Below are 19541 nucleotides of genomic sequence, written 5' to 3'. Positions count from 1 at the left end.
GAAAAAACTACATTCCAGATTCTGCAGAATACATTAGGAACATGGGAAAGTACCACCTAAGAATGCATCACAATATTCTGTACTCCTCCCCTGCCCCCAGTTAGAATTGGGACATACTCATCATGAGAGTGGGTTGTAGCCAATGGTGCCATTGTGCCCCCAAAAAGCACTTACATTTGCAAAAGTGGGTTTTTGTTTTGTACCCTACTCAATTGCATTTTATTTTTATCTAATTTCTATGAAACATTATTTAATGTTGTTGAAAGCATATACTGCACCAAGATCTGCAATAGGAAGTGGGAGACTGGTGGAGTGGGTGAACCTGGCATGAGAATAAAACAAATTAAAATAAAAGGAGTGGGAAAGGTCTGGTTGATTAAAGAAACAAAGATGAACAATCAAGTTTATTAGACACTTTGGACATAGCATTAGCACCCGGCCACAGGACATTAGACACAAGTATTACCTGATTTTCAAGACAGCTTTATGTACATAAATGAATTTTCCATCTACTCTAAATTTTAGATCCGAGGTTTCAGGGCTATCAAATTCTCTCTTCAGGGACTCTGTCACTGTTAAGAAGTCCTCATGCTCTGCAAAGATTAAACATCATTATACTGAAAGCAATATTAAGGCTCCGTACACAGTCTGCATCCAAGGTGCTTTCACTGCTGGTTTGAGAAGCAACATACACACAGAGCTAACCATAATCTGCATCTGTCCTGCAGTTTCTTATGAAGCACTGCATTTTGGTTGCCTTTCCCCCACAAAGCAGCTTCAGTCTTAATTAAAGATGCAAATACATGTTAAAAGGAGAGGGGATAGTTTTCCACAAGTTCATTAAGTAGGAATCCACAGAATTGTCACTGTGATTAGCCTAAATTCTGGCTGTCATAATTGGGGGCAATCTCTATCAAGGAAAAATATGTTCTGTTGTTCATGTGCTCTTTTTTTAAAAACCAGGCCAGCATTTGCTCAAAATGAGCAGGAGGCAAATGAAGTTACCAGCCTCTGCTGTTGTGTCACTAGTCTCCCACTCTGTCATTTTAAAACCGCATTAATTCTCCTGAGCCTTTTCATTTCCACTGCTGCTTGCTTTACTGGGTGAGGGTGGCGGCTGCAATAGCAACTTAGTAACAACTTAAAAGAGTGTGTCAAAATATTGCTGCATAACAGCCCTGAGACACAATCTACTTCTTCTTTTTAAGAAAAAGGAAAATGCACTCCTGGGGACATGAATTTGTTGGAGCATGCTTAACATTTTCCCTTGGGGCTGTTGGTTTTTAAAACTGCTGAAAGCCACTTGCAAGAGACATCCCATTCTCCCAAGTGCTGCTGTTGCAGTTAACTTCACAGCACCTCACCCAAATACATGCCCCTCTTTTAAAAAATAAATAAAATCCAAAGCCAGGAGCAGGCATAGGCAAACTCCGGCCCTCCAGATGTTTGGGACTACAATTCCCATCATCCCTGACCACAGGTCCTGTTAGCTAGGGGTGATGGGAATTGTAGTCCCAAACATCTGGAGGGCCGGAGTTTGCCTATGCCTGGCCAGGAGAATGAAAACACAACAGTATTCTCTCAGCTTCCCATTCCAGCAATGAGCAGAACTCATTAAAGTCTCTCAGCTAAAGCCTCCCAGCATCGCCTGCCAAAAAACCCAATATGGAGATAAGAATCACGGCCTGCATTCACATTTTCATTGTCAGGGTACTTTTACAAATGAGAAGTCACATTTTTTGTCTGAAGTTAAACTTGAGGGAGGGATCCGGAGCTCCTGCCTTGGCTGCTCTCTCTTGTCACTCGTTCTCCCAATCAGAGCGACACTAAAATTCTAGCTCTTTCCATTGTTCTCTATGGATGTTTCTACCACAGGAAGAGCAACTAAGAGCTTTAAAATGAACCAAAAGTCCTTTCTCCAGACAGTGGGCATGTCACTAAAGGTTTTATTTCACTTCCTTCATTAGTTAGGAGTAATGAAAGACAAGAGCAAGTTCTTGTTTTGGGTCAAATGCAAATATTTTGCCTCTTATTTACAATTCTAAAATAGCTGGAGACTTGCTTTTTCTTTTAAATTAAAAACAGAGAATCTTGACAAGCCAACAGTCCAAATGTGTGGCTGGAATGGGGCCAGGTGTGACCAGACCTTGAACAGAATCCTGCTCCATCCCTTTCCCCCAATCCTGATCACTTCTCCCAGCAAGCGCCCTCTGCTAAAAGGCATTGCAGCTGACCTCTCTCACCCCACACCGCATGAAAGGCAACATGGGTATTTTGCACTATCCACAGGAAAAGCCAAGAGTGACAATCCAATGGTCTGGAGGCTGAACGTTTGGGTTCCTTTGATGCTATTTTCCCCTCCCACAGAAATAAGTGAAAGCTGCCCATTGAAAATGGAAAGAAATCCAGGATGTTCATTAGCATAGCTGTAACTGAGCATCAGTGGGCCTGCCTAGAACAAAAAAGAGAATAGTTAATACTTCAAGTTGTATTTTCCCACATAAAGGATTATCTAAGTTTAAGTTTTAAGCATTTTTTTAAAAATGCACTGCAAATGCCAATACTGCAGGTGGCAGGTGTGTGTTATTGCTAAGAACTGCTTACCACAGTTCTGTAGTATTAATATTGCAAATCAGAGATGGGGCTGAGGCTGTTTTGAACATCTAGCCAAAAGATCTCACATTGCAACAAGAGGTCAGTCCCTCTGAGGTCTTCTTTCGGCTGAAACTGTGTGGCTTGTGTACTTTGCATATGGACATGATGCACTTTTAAGAATTTTTTAAAAACCCACAATTACATTTTCCATGCTAAATAGCGTGATCTTTGCTCCTTCCTTTTGCTCAATTAAGGACCACTGCCGTCCAATCACAGCTACACTACATGATTGCCTCCCATGGGCAGCTCACCCTTAAGGGACCTAAAGCTGGAGACTCTGCTAAATCTTGCTATTGGAAGTCTCGGGTGGACAACACAGAGAGATGTTAACCAAGAGACTGAGAGAAATTCATTTGGGGGAAACTGTGGTGGCGCAGTTGACAGAAAGTCACTGGGGGGACTTTTTGTGGAGATGGTATTCCCTAGCCTTGTTAGCTCAGGTGTTGGACTCTGCTCTCGTACAGATGATGTTGTGCCAGGGCAGGTGCAAAGAACCAAGATCCTGCCTATAGGAAGAGAGGAAAGCATTTTGTAAGTGCCAGTGGTTGAGAGTTTGGGAAACAGAACTAGATTTTGGAGGTGAAGGAGACTCTGTTCTTTATGTATGGTACACTCCCAGGGTGGAGAGAAGAGTGCTGAAATTCTTAAAAAGGACATGAAGGGATTGAGAGAGAGAGATACGAGAATAATGCCTTTGGTCCTATAACCTCCTCACCATTATTTGTGCAGGGAGCAACCAGCTATACTTGTTCTGAATGCAGTGAGGCATTTTTACTATTTTTCACAGGGTACCAGAAGCGATTGTTTGACTATCAAGCCTGGACAGAGTTTGGAAAACCTCATCTCCAAGCTCTGTAAAAATAAACAGCAGCCATGTTAGAGCCACTGCAGCCTGGAGGTTAGCGTGCTGGACAACAACCAAAGTTCAAATCCCTGCCTGCCCACCCCTGGTCCTGCCATGAAGTTCACTCTATAGTAATACTATAGCAATGAAAACAGCAATGAAAACAGGCAAAGCTGTGCCTTCTGACCATTAGAAGCCTGACTCAAATCCTTTTTGGTATTTGCATCCTTTGGCAGACTTTGCCCAGTGCTTCCTCCTCCCACCCCAAGCCAGCGAAACTAGAAGCTTGTTTTCAGTGTTTAATAATAAAAAGTTGAGCATGTTCTCACCTACTGAGAGTAGACGCCACATCACAGCAGGAGTGGAAAAGCAAGCAAACACATCATCAGTGCAGGAAAAGTGGGTTACATGGGGAAGAACCACCGATTGCCCCCGGCACTGACCCCACATGTATACCAGGCCACTCTGTGTCTTGGCAGCAGAAGTGTGAGCAGAATGGCAAGCTGCAATCTCTACTACTCTGAAAGAAAGAAAGAAAGAAAGAAAGAAAGAAAGAAAGAAAGAAAGAAAGAAAGAAAGAAAGAAAGAAAGAAAGCTACAGGTTAGTCAGCTGCTGACACCAGACATTTACAATACACAAAGAATTGCATAATATGTCATGAAGGTATACATGGAGATTACAGGAAGTGTCATAACAGACTATGCAAGACAAAAACAAATTCATTTATCACAAGACTCCATAACTAGTAGCTTTAGTGCTGAAAAAGGGAGATTCATGAATGTCTCTCTCTTTAGGATGCACACCCTCTTCTTCTAAAAGTACATGCACCTCAGGGCATTTATCACAGTATTTATGCTCAATTGCACAAGAAGGAATATTTACACTTTAATAAAATTAATTAACACATTTATTACATCATTCCCAGTCTAAGAGGTGATGTGCATCACTGAACAATTGCTATATATAACTGGCAATGGGCAATGAAGGCCAGCTGCCTCAGACTGCCTCTTGCAGGAGACACAGAGGAGGCCCCAGCTGTGAGGGGTGAGGAAACCTGCAGCCCACTATCACCTGCAAGGCCACAGGTGGGGAGAGTGTGCCTGTTCCACAAGATCTAAGCAATTAAATAATCCAGCTGCGAACCTGCCAAAAACACCAACATCTGCAAATGGCAGGAAGAGAGGAGTCCTCCTCCCCTCCCCTCCCCCCCATTGCCTCTGCAAACAGGAAGCAGATTTGTCTTGGCCTTCAAGCTGCCTAGATTTCAAACAGAGCAGGCAAAGGAAGTGTTTCCCTTTATGCTTCCTTTGCCCACATGATGTGATTGCTGGAAGCTACAGAACCCATTTCCTTTGTTGATGCAGCATGATTCAAAACCACAGGGGCAGACTTTCCATGCAGTGGTTGCTGTAAGTGCCCATCACTTCCACAATGGAACAGATGGCAGCCTGGAACTGGACACCTTACTTTAGGTAATAATTTGGAAGTTCACAATTTTGTAAAGTGCTACATACCTGAATATTAAGTATGATGTCAGGGGTTCAGGGACAGAGGCACAGGTGAGGGGGGAGACGGAGAGCGAGGGGGAAGAATCCCAGGACAGTGAGGAAGAGGATGACAATGACTTGAGGGATTCCATGAGTCTTTCAAGTGAATCGGAGGATTCCCAGAAGGGGGCGCCTGTGGTCAGGCCAAGGGGAGTCACAGGGGGGACTCGTCAGGAGCTGGGGACCAGCGGGGGAACCCAAGGTGGGAGCTGGGAGTCGGGACCGGCTTCTCCGCCAGAGCGCAGTGAAGTGGGTGGAGATTCCAGTGTGACAGGGGAAGCAGGTCCGAAAGCAGAGAAGGAGGGAAGATCGGAGCAAGACATCCTCCCGGAAAGGGAGGGGAGTAGTGCAGGGAATAGTGTAACTGTCAAGAGGAAGGTTAGAGGTTGCGAACGTGCGCCAAGTTCAAATGTGGAGGCGCGCGGAAGCACAGGGAGCCCGGAGGAGGAGCCAGGTCCCAAAGCACGCAGGAGGGGGGAAGAGCTGTCTGGGGATTCCGCGTCAGGGGAATCCAGGAGGGGCGAAACCCCAGGGGGCAGGAAGACCCTGCGGAAAAGGAAAGAAAGGAAGAGGTGGAGCAGCACAAGCCTCTTAAAGTGGTGCAGAGGAGGGACTGACTCAGAGGGGACTTCAGCGGTCTAAGTGTAACAGACGTGGGGCTGCGCGCCTCGGCTGTGGAGCGTACAATACACTGCAATAAACATCTTTGTATATAAACTGGACTTGGCGTTGGTCTCTTGTGAGCTGGGACCTGAGGCAGCCCTGACAGTAAGTCCCCTCTCAAAAAGAACGCAAATTTTTTTTTGCAAAGCTCACGAAGTTTGGCAGCCATGAATGCGGAGGAACAGTTAGCAGCCCTCCGAAATGCAGTCACCGAGCTCTCCACTGCGGTAGTGGTCTCCCAGAAGAAGAGTGAAGAAGCGGAGGCGCGATGCCACGATCTGCAAGCCAGGTGGGAACGTGCATGCAAAGAGGGGTTCCCGGGGTCCAGATCAGAGGGAATCGGACTCGGAAGGCGGGGGGGCAGTTTAGTAGCCCCCTTCGATGGGAACCTGAAGCACTATCCCAGTTTCAGAGCAGACGTCGTATATGCGCTGCATTTGCTTCAGAAAGACTTTAAAGATGAGGAGGAGAAAGTGGGTTTTATTGTGTCCCACTTGCATGGGGAAGCTAGAGCCTGGCTGCGCAATTTGTGGCGCGAAGATGGTCCTGCCCGCAGAGATTCTGACGAATTTATCAAAGCCATGGACGCCTGCTTCCTATCTACCGTGGACGTTGATGTGGCGCGTCGGGAGATGCATGGATTGTGGCAGGGCAAAGCAACAGTGTGTCAGTACCATTCTCGCTTTTTTGCATTGCTGAACGTACTGGGTTGGGAAAAGGACTCCAAAGCAGTGAGAGATTTGTTCTGGGAAGGGCTCCATGGCTCCATAAAGGATGAATTGGCCAGGGGAGACAGACCTCAGACCCTAGCAGACGTCGTGCAGAGGGCACTCACGGTTGGAGTGTGGCACGAAGAACGTTCTTGGCACGGTGAAGAGGGTCGCCAGGTGCGCGCACCAGCTAAAGCGCCTCCCTTTATTCCCAAGGATCTGGGCCGTGCGCATCCCTCGCCTCTGCTGAGGCAGGGGGAGGAACCGATGGAGCTTGGTGGTGCTAAGGCTCAGACAGCGGCCGGAGCCCCAGCGTCTGGTGCAGTCAAGGCGAAGCCTCCTAGAGGGAGAAGGAAGTGTTACATCTGTGACAGTGTGCAGCACATGGCCAAAGAGTGTCCCCAGAGGCTCCAGAAGCACACTGGAGCATTAGCAACAGTAACAGAAGAGGTGCTTCACGGAGAGCAGTTTCAGGGAAACGACAGTGCCTGGCTGGAAGCATAAATGCTGGGGCTCAGCCAGGCGAGTCAGTAAAGCAGTCCCCAGCGATTTTGCAGCAGACAGACCCCTTACCACCCAAGCCAGTTGTGCAGCTCAATGCAAAGCTCCAGCTGCCTAATGGTCTCACCCTGGAAGTCCCCATTACAATCGACTCCGGTAGCAACGCGGACTTCGTGGGGGTGCAGTTCATCAAGCAGCATCGCATAGCGCTTCTACCAGCCACGCTGCCTTTGAACGTCGTCACGGTCGATGGCAGGAAGTTGCTGGGCGGGCAAGTTGTACAACAGACGCCACCCATGGTGATGCAGATTGGGAATCATCGCGAGGTCATCAGCTTCAACGTCACCCGCCTGTCAGACACGCCTATAGTGTTAGGCATGAGCTGGCTGGATAGACACAGTCCAACATTAGCGTGGTACCAGCGGCAGCTCACCTTTGGCTCATCTTACTGCGCACAACATTGCATCCAGACAGGCCAGGAGGAAGGGCGGCAGTTACACCTCAGCATGGTGCAGGCAGTGCCCCACAAGTACAAGGGGTTTTTGGAGGTCTTCTGCGAAAAGGAAGCTGACCAGTTGCCACCCCACCGGCCCTACAACTGTGCGATTGACTTTTTACCAGGGGCGACGCTGCCGACTGCAAAGTTGTATTCCATGTCTGAGGATGAGATGCAAGAACTCAGGGAGTTCATAGAGCACAATTTGAAGCGGGGATTCATCCGGGAATCCAAAGCAGTGGGGGGCAGTCCTGTGTTTTTTGTGAAGAAGAAGGACACGCCCCAAAAGAGACTCATTGTGGACTATCGGGCCATAAACTCGATGACAAAGCCCAAGGCCTTTCCCATGCCCAAGATTGACGACCTGCTAGCGACGGTGAGGAAGGGGAAGATCTTCACCAAGTTGGATCTACGCGGAGCATACAATCTCATACGCATGCGTGAGGGCGATGAGTGGAAGACGGCCATGTTCACACCGTTGGGCACCTATGAATACAGAGTTATGCCTTTTGGTCTCCAAAATGGCTCCCACTGTTTCTAAGCATTTATGCACCACGTGCTAGCGGGACTCCTCTACAAGAAGTGCGTATGCTTCCTCAACGACATCCTGATCTTCTCGGAATCGCAGGAAGCTCACGAGAGGGACGTAAAGGAGGTCCTGCAGAGACTACGGGAACACAGACTCTATGCCAAACTGGAGAAGTGCCAGTTCGACGTAACGGAGGTGGATTTCCTGGGCTACAGGCTATCCGACAAGGGACTAGCCATGGACAGCGCCAAGGTCCGCGCGGTGTTGGACTGGAAGAGCCCGCGCAATCGGAAGGAGGTCCAGAGGTTCGTCGGTTTCGCCAACTTTTACCGCAAATTCATCAGGGGTTTCGCGAAAGAGACGGCAGCAATCACGGACACTCTCAGTTCCAAAAAGAAGAAGTTCACCTGGACGGACCAGGCAGAGCAGTCCTTTCGGAAACTTAAGAGCCTCTTCGCATCCGAGGAACAGCTGCTACACGTGAATCCCGGCAGGCCCATGCGGGTCGAGACTGACGCATCCGACAGAGCGGTGGGGGCCGTCCTCTTGCAGGAAGATCCGCAAGGGAACTGGAGGCCCTGTGCTTTCTATTCCCGGAAGCTCAGCAAGTCGGAACAGAACTACACCATCTGGGACAGGGAGTTGTTGGCCATTCACGCGGCTTTCAAAGCGTGGCGGCACTTCCTCATAGGAGCCAAGCACACCGTGCAGGTCCGCACGGACCACAAGAACCAAGAGTATTGGCGCACGGCGAAGCTCCAGAGCCAGAGGCACATATGCTGGGCGGAATTCTTCGCGGATTTCGACTTCCGAATAGAGTACATCCCGGGAGACACCAATGTCATAGCAGATGCGCTCTCCAGGAAACCGCAATATCTCGAGGAAGCGGCAACAGTGGCAGCCAAGCACATTTTCGCACTGCAGGCGTGGGCGTGCGCTTCAGCCGTCGTGGACCTGGACACGGTGCGTCGCGCGCTGCAAACGGATCAGTTTGCACAATGCAAGATGGAAGAGCTGCGCAGAGGTACAGCGAGGGACGACGAGTTCCAGATACGCGACGGTCTGCTAACTCGCAAAGGTGCCCTCTACATGCCGGGGGACGATCTCTGTGCGAAGGTTCTGCAGCAGTTGCACGACGCACCCAGCGCGGGTCATTTCGGCAAGGAGAAGACAGCGGACTTGGTAGCCAGGGACTTTTGGTGGCCCCAAATGCGAGGAGAGGTCGCGGATTACGTCGCCAGGTGTGACACCTGTCAGAGGTCCAAGCCAGTGCACAAGAAGCCAGCGGGACTACTGGAACCGCTGGAGACACCACTACAGCCGTGGGAGCGGGTGGCGCTGGACTTTGTTACTGATCTGCCCAGCTCCCGAGGCAAGACGGCGGTACTTGTGGTGGTAGACCTGTTCACCAAGATGGCGCACTTCATTCCTTGCGCGAAGGTGGCGACAGCGGAACAGACCGCCAAACTGTTCATAGACCACGTGTTCAGGGTGCACGGCTTACCACAGTCCATCCTGTCCGACAGGGGGCGCCAATTCATTTCCAGCTTCTGGCAGAAGCTCCTAGGTATCCTGAACGTCAAGATCAACTTAGCGTCGGCAAGACATCCACAGACCAACGGCCAAGCGGAAAGGGTCAACGCCATCATGCAGCAGTACCTGCGATGTTACGCCAATCAACGACCTGCAGCTTGGGTGGACTACTTGCCGATGGCCGAGTTTGCCTACAACAACACGAAGCACGCGTCAACGGGGGTGACACCGTTCTTCACCAACAATGGGCGACATCCCAGAACCTTCCCGGGGTTGGTGACGACGGGGGAGGGGGAGCCGCAGGGAGCTGACCATTTAGCAGCAGAACTGCAGGAGGTCCACGAGGAGCTTCGGTGGCACTTGGAGCTAGCTAAACAAGCCTATAAAGTGCAGGCGGACAGGCACAGGAGGGCAGGAGAAGACATCCAGGTGGGGGACTGGGTATGGTTAGCAGCCCAAGCGGTGCCGGCCAAGTCGTTAGCTAAGAAGAAGCTAGGACACAGGCAGCTAGGGCCGTACCAAGTTGAGGCCAGGATCAATCCCGTAGCTTTTCGGTTGACCCTCCCGGAAGGTTCCAGAATGCACCCGGTCTTTCATAGGTCGGTGCTTACACCCTACAAGGCCCCACACAGATTTCAGGAGTCAGGGACGGCACCAGACCCACGCAGAGAGTCACCAAGGGGGGGGGGGAGTCACCGAGGGCCACGCCACTCAACAAGGTCACAGAAATTCTGGACTCGAGATGGGGGGAAGAGGGAGTAGAATATCTTCTCGCCAGAGAAGGTACCCCGGCCAGCGCCAACAGTTGGGTGCCGGACTACGCTCTGGAGGAACCTCTTCTCAAAGACGAGTTCCATGCCCTTTTCCCACACAGGCCCATGCCAGCCGAGTATTTCGACGACTGGCTTTTTACGCCCACACTTTCAGCCAGCACTTTCCGGGGGTTCTCCTCCGCAGAGGAGACGACGCCAGAATCGAGCCCTCCAAGGGGATCGTGCTCGGGGGTGGACACGGACCCCTCTTACTGGTGGGACGATCAACCAGAAGAGGACTGGCGCAGGAGGTGGCTGAGGGTGCCTTGGCAAACAGCACCGCCCGAAGTAACAAGGGGAGCGGAGGAAGCGGACAAGTTGGGGGACGAACCCGAGTTCGAGCACACATACACTGAACTGGAAGCAGAGGAGATCGACGTCGACGACCTGTGTCCAGCATCTACCCCCGCAACGACGGAGCTCCCAGAACCTGCGCCCGAGCGGCGGGAGGGGGGAAGGGGGGGCTTCGAGGGGGGGATGGATGTCAGGGGTTCAGGGACAGAGGCACAGGTGAGGGAGGAGACGGAGAGCGAGGGGGAAGAATCCCAGGACAGCGAGGAAGAGGATGACAATGACTTGAGGGATTCCATGAGTCTTTCAAGTGAATCGGAGGATTCCCAGAAGGGGGCGCCTGTGGTCAGGCCAAGGGGAGTCACAGGGGGGACTCGTCAGGAGCAGGGGACCAGCGGGGGAACCCAAGGTGGGAGCTGGGAGTCGGGACCGGCTTCTCCGCCAGAGCGCAGTGAAGTGGGTGGAGATTCCAGTGTGACAGGGGAAGCAGGTCCGAAAGCAGAGAAGGAGGGAAGATCGGAGCAAGACATCCTCCCGGAAAGGGAGGGGAGTAGTGCAGGGAGTAGTGTAACTGTCAAGAGGAAGGTTAGAGGTTGCGAACGCGCGCCAAGTTCAAATGTGGAGGCGCGCGGAAGAACAGGGAGCCCGGAGGAGGAGCCAGGTCCCAAAGCACGCAGGAGGGGGGAAGAGCTGTCTGGGGATTCCGCGTCAGGGGAATCCAGGAGGGGCGAAACCCCAGGGGGCAGGAAGACCCTGCGGAAAAGGAAAGAAAGGAAGAGGTGGAGCAGCACAAGCCTCTTAAAGTGGTGCAGAGGAGGGACTGACTCAGAGGGGACTTCAGCGGTCTAAGCGTAACAGACGTGGGGCTGCGCGCCTCGGCTGTGGAGCGTACAATACACTGCAATAAACATCTTTGTATATAAACTGGACTTGGCGTTGGTCTCTTGTGAGCTGGGACCTGAGGCAGCCCTGACATATGATGTCCATAAAACTCAAGCTTCTGCTTTTTTTATAGGTGTTTTATCTAAAACCTGTTATCTCTTTTCCCCCTCACCTACAGAAGCCCAAACAGTAGCATTTCAGTATAAAGCGGCAGAACTGCTGTATATGTAAGCATTATTAGAAATCTTATTCTATCGCTACAGCATTGTAAGCAACAGATCTGTGTCACACAACCCGATACACATTTACTAAGAAGCAACAAGTCCCGCTATGCTAATTGCAGATTATATATAGGAAAGTGTGAAAATAACTGGAGGGGGGGGGGGGAGGAAGGAAAGGCTTCTAATATTGTACAATCCCAGCAGCTTCACCACCAAGCCATTCCAACATTTTCAGCTTTGTGCACCAAAGGTATTGCTGAGGCTTACAGCTGTCCGCACACATTCAGTGCTATTCTCTCTCTCTCTGTACTGTTTTGTTTTAAGTGAAGGTACGAAAAGACCACATTTCCAAATAGTAAGTCATTGAAGACAGAATCATGTTGACCATAAAAGGTAAAGGTAAAGGTACCCCTGCCCGTACAGGCCAGTCTTGCCAGACTCTAGGGTTGTGCGCCCATCTCACTCAAGAGGCCAGGGGTCAGCGCTGTCCGAAGACACTTCCGGGTCACGTGGCCAGCGTGACGAAGCTGCTCTGGCGAGCCAGAGCCACACACGGAAACACCGTTTACCTTCCCGCTTGTAAGCGGTCCCTATTTATCTACTTGCACCCGGGGGTGCTTTCAAACTGCTAGGTTGGCAGGCGCTGGGACCGAACGACGGGAGTGCACCCCGCCGCGGGGATTCGAACCGCCGACCTTTCGATTGGCAAGCCCTAGGCGCTGAGGCTTTTACCCACAGCGCCACCCGGATGCATGTTGACCATACATTCTCTCAAATACTATAATCCCTCCCCCTATGCTGCTATAAATGGACATCTAATGCTCTTGCATTCTACAGTGATAAAAAAGTACAACAGCTAATGTAGCCAATGCATGCTACCAGACAATACCACTAGAGGACCTAAAAAGGAAGGCATGGCCTGTAATAGATTTGATAAATGGCAAAATCCTAACCAAAAATGAGCTGACTTTAGGCCACTGCCATTAGATATGAAAAAGTGACCCCTTAGCCCCACATGGATGCCAGGAGAGCAGAGAGAAAATTCAGATGGTACAGATCCGTGTTCCTCACCTTGGGGTCCCCACATGTTCTCTGCCAGCTCTGCCATTGGCCAGCCCCCTTACCACTACCTCAAAGGCCATGTTGAGGACGTTCAATGAGATGAAGGAAGATTGTGAGGTTGTGCCTGATGCCTCAGGGCCCATATCTGGTTACCTCAGCGTAGGATCAGGTTTTTTGGGCAAGCATTTAAATGTGAAAATATGGAACACATTCAAAACAAGACACAATTAGACTTCCGGTTGGTCACCCAGTAATGGCAGACGGGAGCTCTTTCAGCTGAAAGAGCCCCAGCGCTGTGAAGCAGGGGGAGACCGCAAGAGTGTTGCGGTCCCCCGGAAAAACCTCAGATTGGGCGTTCTGAGGACCTGGTGATCCGGTGGGTGCCCTTTTGCGACTCCCCCACTCCCCGGTAAGCTTGCAAGAGCCCCGAGGGTGAGTGGGGTTGGAGACGCGGCACAGTGGAAATGACTGCTTCCTTCACTGCGCGATGCTATGAGTCTGGCGATCGTGAGCGCCCAATTCCTTCAATAAAAAGACTCAAAATTTGGAACTGTAAGTAAAGAACAAAGTCTTAATTTGACCAAGATTAGAGGTGGGGGAAGGGATATAAAAACCGAGGTTGATCCCTTTTGCTGAAAGAAAGCTGAGTCAGTAAGCAAGGACCAAAGCCTTAGGCGGAAAAAGACTTTTGAAAGTTTGCAAGTTAAACCTATGCCCCCCTTCTGCAGGGGGAAGGGAGGGGAAATATTTCAATTGCTAAAAACCCTGCGGGACTGTGATTTTAAGTAAAGAGCCTCCTTCATTCTGCTGCGGACCTCCCGGGAGGGAAAGGCTAGACTCCATTGTGACATCACAATGGAAGAGGAAACATTCAATCTTCGTTTCCACTGACTGTTATTTTGTATCCTGTGGCTGTCTGGACACATTTTAAAGTAGCTAAAAGTGTCTTCTACTTCCAGGACTGTGTGTTAACTTTATATGTGATCTGAAAAACTTCTTTTTACTCGCAGCCTGCTTTAATAACATGGAACAGGGGGGCTGCTGGCTGCCTGGGCTGACACCTGTGGGACTGGTGGTGGGATCCTGTTTTTCTCTCTCATTACACTAAGCTGTGGGACTGAACTTGAAATTCCTGAGCCATTATGTGTGCTGATAAACAAGAGAAGGTAACCACAAGACGTGGCTCTAAAAATCCACCCTTTGAGGAATCTGTAATGGTACTACTGAATGAAATTAGAGACAATACAAATCACAACACAGAGGGTATAGAAAGACTGGATAAAAAGATTGAAGCTTTAAGTTCTGAACTGAAAGAGGTTAAGACTGAGATAACTACACATGATACAAGGTTGGCACAGCTAGAGACAGTTAGAGTGCCGGACCTGGAAAGACTACAATATGAGGAGGACTCTCCTGTGTGAGTGTCTGAGGGCCCTGCTCCTTCCTGCCACTCACCATCTGGCCCAGGGCGGGGCCTGAAGGACTCACAGGGACTGCTGCGTTCTGCTGCCCAGGAGGACTCTCCTGTGTGAGTGTCTGAGGGCCCTGCTCCTTCCTGCCACTCACCATCTGGCCTGGGGCGGGGCCTGAGGCCTCATAAGGACTGCTGCGTTCTGCTGCCCAGGAGGACTCTCCTGTGTGAGTGTCTGAGGGCCCTGCTCCTTCCTGCCACTCACCATCTGGCCCAGGGCGGGGCCTGAAGGACTCACAGGGACTGCTGCGTTCTGCTGCCCAGGAGGACTCTCCTGTGTGAGTGTCTGAGGGCCCTGCTCCTTCCTGCCACTCACCATCTGGCCCAGGGCGGGGCCTGAAGGACTCACAGGGACTGCTGCGTTCTGCTGCCCAGGAGGACTCTCCTGTGTGAGTGTCTGAGGGCCCTGCTCCTTCCTGCCACTCACCATCTGGCCCAGGGCGGGGCCTGAAGGACTCACAGGGACTGCTGCGTTCTGCTGCCCAGGAGGACTCTCCTGTGTGAGTGTCTGAGGGCCCTACTCCTTCCTGCCACTCACCATCTGGCCCAGGGCGGGGCCTGAAGGACTCACAGGGACTGCTGCGTTCTGCTGCCCAGGAGGACTCTCCTGTGTGAGTGTCTGAGGGCCCTGCTCCTTCCTGCCACTCACCATCTGGCCCAGGGCGGGGCCTGAAGGACTCACAGGGACTGCTGCGTTCTGCTGCCCAGGAGGACTCTCCTGTGTGAGTGTCTGAGGGCCCTGCTCCTTCCTGCCACTCACCATCTGGCCCAGGGCGGGGCCTGAAGGACTCACAGGGACTGCTGCGTTCTGCTGCCCAGGAGGACTCTCCTGTGTGAGTGTCTGAGGGCCCTACTCCTTCCTGCCACTCACCATCTGGCCCAGGGCGGGGCCTGAAGGACTCACAGGGACTGCTGCGTTCTGCTGCCCAGGAGGACTCTCCTGTGTGAGTGTCTGAGGGCCCTGCTCCTTCCTGCCACTCACCATCTGGCCCAGGGCAGGGCCTGACAGGACTCACAGGGACGGTTGCTGTCACTGCTGCTGCGGCCCAGGGGGATCCGGTGGGGCGCAGAGTTCCTTTTAAAATGTTTTAAAATTTTCCTTTTCCTTTTCCTTTTATTTTTTTGTATATGTGGGGACGGGGATGGGGGTGGGATGGATGTTTAGTTGGGAATTTGTTTGATTTTAATGGATTTGTAATTTTTATAGTTTTTCATTTGTATTGCTTTTTGTTTTCTGAATTTTGTTTGTTTGTTTGTTTGTTTTTGTTTTTATTGTTTTAAGGTCTTATTTTGTTCTTAAGGGGAAGGGTCAGGGCTGCCGAGGAGTGGGTCCCAGCCAACAAAATGGCTGGGGTATGTTCCACAGAGGGGGATGCGCTGGGACAACCGATCTCAGTGATCACGGGTAGGAGGAGGAGTTACGCTAAGACCAGACCATGTCATTACAGAGGAGGCAGGTTTAGTCGTTGTCTGAGGACTATCCCTGCCTCCGGGTCTGGTCCTGTCCGGACGGATACTAGAATCAGCAAGGGATACCCACATAGCCTGAAGGTGCTGCTGTGCAATGCCAGGTCAATGATTCATAAGACCACTGCCATCCATGACTTGATAATGGATGGAGGATTTGACCTGGCTTGTGTAACAGAGACTTGGTTGGATGAAGCAGATGGGCCTGTTCTTGCCGCTGCTTGTCCACCGGGTTTCTCTTACGCACAGCAACCCAGGCCTTGTGGGCGGGGAGGGGGGGTTGCAGTGATTTTTAGGAAGTCATTAGTTTGCACCAGGCGTCCTGTTAGGAAGACCCAGTTCTCTGAGTGCATGTTCTGGAAGTTGGGCAATAGGGGCAGTACAGGATTCCTTTTGGTGTACCGACCTCCCCACTGCACCAAGGATTCCCTGCCCGAGCTGCTTCAGGTCGTGGCGGATGTTCTCCTGGAGACACCTAGTTTGGTTGTCCTAGGGGATTTTAATATCCATGCCGACACGACCTTACAAGGGGCCGCTCGGGACTTCGTGGAAAGCATGGCCTCCATGGGGCTGTCCCTGAATAACTTTGGCCCAACCCATAGCCGCGGACATGCCTTGGACCTGGTGTTTACCTCCATGGATGTTGGTGTTCTGACACTAAATAAAAGCGAAACAAAAGAAGTGCCATGGTCAGACCACTTCCTGGTGCAACTTCTCCGCGACCCTTCCCCTCTGCAGGGAGGTGGGACCGATTCGGATGGTCCGCCCCCGCCACTTAATGGATCCAAATGGCTTCCAGAGAGTGGTAGGGGATGCTTTATCCCATGTTGATGGCCTTTCAGCTGATTCCCTGGTGGCCCGCTGGAATGTGGAGTTAACCAGGGCTATTGACTGTTTGGCTCCGAAGCGCCCTCTCCGATTGCATGGAGCCCGGACAGCCCCGTGGTTTTCCACGGATCTGAGGGCAATGAAACAATCGTTGAGACGGCTAGAGCGCCGGTGGCGGATGACCCATTCTGAAGCTGACCGGACACAGGTTAGAGCTCAGTGTCGAGCCTACCAAGTGGCGGTAGCGACGGCGAAGAAGGCCTTCTTCGCCGCCTCTATTGCATCTGCAGAAAACAGCAGCAGGAGACTTTTTCAGGTGGTCCGCAATTTAGCGGAACCACCTGCTACATCGGGGCCCAGTACGGGCCACATGATCTCCTGCAATGATTTTGCAAAGTTTTTTGCAGATAAAGTCGCTCAGATTCGGGAAGAGGTAGACGCCACCGTGGGAGCAGGGCCAGGGCGGGAGAGTGCTAGAGTCCTGTCTAGTCAAATTGCATGGGATCAATTCCAATCTGTTACCTCCGAGGATGTGGACAGGCTGCTTGGACGAGTGAAACCAACCACCTGTCTCCTGGATCCTTGCCCATCCTGGCTTATAAAAGCTAGCCGGGAAGGGCTGGGCGATGGGCTTCGTGGGGTGGTGAATGCTTCCCTCCATGAGGGAACCTTCCCAGACCCGTTGAAAGAGGCGGTTATTAAACCGCTTCTTAAAAAACCATCTTTAGATGCGGCCACGATGGCCAACTATCGCCCAGTCTCAAATCTTCCATTCTTGGGCAAGGTGATTGAGCGAGTGGTTGCTGAACAACTCCAGGCACGCCTGGAAGAAGCGGACCATTTGGATCCCTTCCAATCGGGATTCAGGCCTCATCACGGGACTGAAACTGCCTTGGTCGCACTGGTTGATGATCTCCGGCGGGCTAGGGACAAAGGTGAGAGCTGTTTCCTAGTTCTGCTGGATCTCTCAGCGGCATTTGATACCATCGACCATAACATCCTTCTGGACCGTCTTGAGGGGCTGGGAGCTGGGGGTACTGTCATACAGTGGTTCCGCTCCTTCCTCCTGGGCCGTGTTCAGAAAGTGGTGGTGGGGGATGAGTGTTCAGACCCCTGGGCTCTCACTTGTGGGGTGCCTCAGAGTTCTGTCCTCTCCCCTATGCTTTTCAACATCTACATGCAGCCGCTGGGAGAGATCATCAGGGGGTTTGGGCTGGGTGTTCATCAGTATGCAGATGATACCCAGCTCTACCTTTCTTTCAAATAAGAACCAGTGAAGGCGGTGACGGTCCTGTGTGAGTGTCTGGAGGCGGTTGGAGGATGGATGGCGGCAAACAGATTGAGATTGAATCCTGACAAGACAGAAGTACTGTTTCTGGGGGACAGGAGGCGGGCAGGTGTGGAGGATTCACTGGTCCTGAATGGGGTAACCGTGCCCCTGAAGGACCAGGTGCGCAGCCTGGGAGTCATTTTGGACTCACAGCTGTCCATGGAGGCACAGGTTAAATCTGTGTCCAGGGCAGCTGTGTACCAGCTCCATCTGGTACGTAGGCTGAGACCCTATCTGCCCGCGGACTGCCTCGCCAGAGTGGTGCATGCTCTGGTTATCTCCCGCTTGGACTACTGCAATGCGCTCTACGTGGGGCTACCTTTGAAGGTGACCCGGAAACTACAACTAATCCAGAATTCAGCAGCCAGACTGGTGACTGGGAACGGCCGCCGAGACCATATAACACCGGTCTTGAAAGACCTACATTGGCTCCCAGTACGTTTCCGAGCACAATTCAAAGTGTTGGTGCTGACCTTTAAAGCCCTAAACGGCCTCGGTCCAGTATACCTGAAGGAGCGTCTCCACCTCCATCGTTCTACCCGGACACTGAGGTCCAGCACCGAGGGCCTTCTGGCGGTTCCCTCACTGCGAGAAGCCAAGTTACAGGGAACCAGGCAGAGGGCCTTCTCGGTAGTGGCGCCCTCCCTGTGGAACGCCCTCCCACCAGATGTCAAAGAGAACAACAACTACCAGACTTTTAGAAGACATCTGAAGGCAGCCCTGTTTAGGGAAGTTTTTAATGTTTGATGTATCACAGTATTTTAATATTCTTTTGGAAGCCGCCCAGAGTGGCTGGGGAAACCCAGCCAGATGGGCGGGGTATAAATAATAAATTATTATTATTATTATTATTATTATTATGAAAACGCCAATTCGATTGCCTTTCTTCAAATGAAGGAAAGGGAATCTCATCTGAGACTGAGAGGGGTGCCTCAACTGGATGAGGAGAAGCTCAAGGAGTGTCTGATGGACTATTTTGTGGCATGGTGGGATTTGAAAAAGGAAGAAGTTGAGTTGTGGATAGAAAAAGCTTACAGATTTGGGCCCAAAAAGGATACAAAAATAACCTATGACTGTATAGTGGTCTTCAAGACCAAGGAACAGAGAGATACCATTTTGGGATTGCATTATAAAAAAGGCTTTAAAATACAGGACAAATCCATCGTCCTCTTCAAGGAGATTCCTAGACACTTCCTGAATTTGAGATCCAATTTTACAGAATTGGCAAACATTTTGAGGAGTAAAAACATTTTTTTCAGGTGGGAATTCCCAGAGGGCCTATCGTTTAAATTCGAAGGAAGGAAGCAAAGAATTAAGACTGTGGGGAGAGAGGGACAGATTTCTGCAAAAGCACGCAGTGGAACTTGGACGGCAAAACCCGCAGCTGCCAGGGGCAGGAGCGGCGACCCCTTAATTTAACATCATGGCGCTGAGAATTTATTCTTGGAACGTCAATGGACTAAATTCTCCTCAGAAAAGGAGACAGGTATATCAGAATTTGGATGTCATTTGTCTACAGGAAACACATATTACAAGACTACTTAGAAAAATTTTATCATAGGGAAAAAAAACTTGGACAAGAATTTATTTCTTCAGACAAAGTGAAAAAAAGAGGAGTGGTTTTTTATATCAAAGAAAAATGGAACCCAAAACTGATCTTTAAAGACGAGGAAGGAAGACACATAGCAGTGGAAATTA

General features: G+C 51.0%; 2 protein-coding genes across 8 annotated transcripts in view; one reads left to right on the top strand and one right to left on the bottom strand.

Annotated features, from left to right (window-relative positions):
• The window catches only part of RCBTB1 (RCC1 and BTB domain containing protein 1), a 44457-nt gene that overhangs the window by 10259 nt on the left and 14657 nt on the right, over positions 1-19541 (bottom strand). For 5 of the 7 annotated variants that reach the window (XM_028721796.2, XM_028721793.2, XM_077926634.1 and 2 more), the window contains 2 exons: positions 3829-4019; positions 467-593 (listed from right to left, as the gene is read on the bottom strand). In XM_028721796.2, coding sequence (XP_028577629.1) covers positions 467-593; positions 3829-4019 — 318 coding nt within the window. Of the gene's footprint in view, positions 1-372; positions 2453-3828; positions 4020-7048; positions 7137-19541 lie in introns of those variants that run through there. The other 2 variants (XM_028721799.2, XM_028721798.2) reach the window with 2 other exon arrangements.
• On the top strand, positions 17183-18698 carry LOC144327349 (uncharacterized). Its single transcript, XM_077926636.1, has 2 exons — positions 17183-17448; positions 17782-18698. The coding sequence occupies exons 1-2, from the start codon at positions 17253-17255 to the stop codon at positions 18588-18590; spliced, it is 1005 nt and encodes a 334-aa protein (XP_077782762.1). The 5' UTR covers positions 17183-17252; the 3' UTR covers positions 18591-18698.

Source organism: Podarcis muralis, chromosome 3 (assembly GCF_964188315.1).
Source record: "Podarcis muralis chromosome 3, rPodMur119.hap1.1, whole genome shotgun sequence".
Lineage (NCBI taxonomy): Eukaryota > Metazoa > Chordata > Lepidosauria > Squamata > Lacertidae > Podarcis > Podarcis muralis.
Note: the sequence above shows the minus strand (reverse complement) of the source record. Positions and strands in the feature narration are given on the sequence as shown.

What these genes read in the sequence shown, in the direction of transcription:
- LOC144327349 (XM_077926636.1), top strand. Translation starts at nt 17,253, where the DNA reads ATGGCCAACTATCGCCCAGTCTCAAATCTTCCATTCTTGGGCAAGGTG. An exon ending in CCGGCGGGCTAGGGACAAAG is followed by an intron (nt 17,449 to 17,781) that starts GTGAGAGCTGTT and finishes CTTTCAAATAAG; the next exon opens with AACCAGTGAAGGCGGTGACG.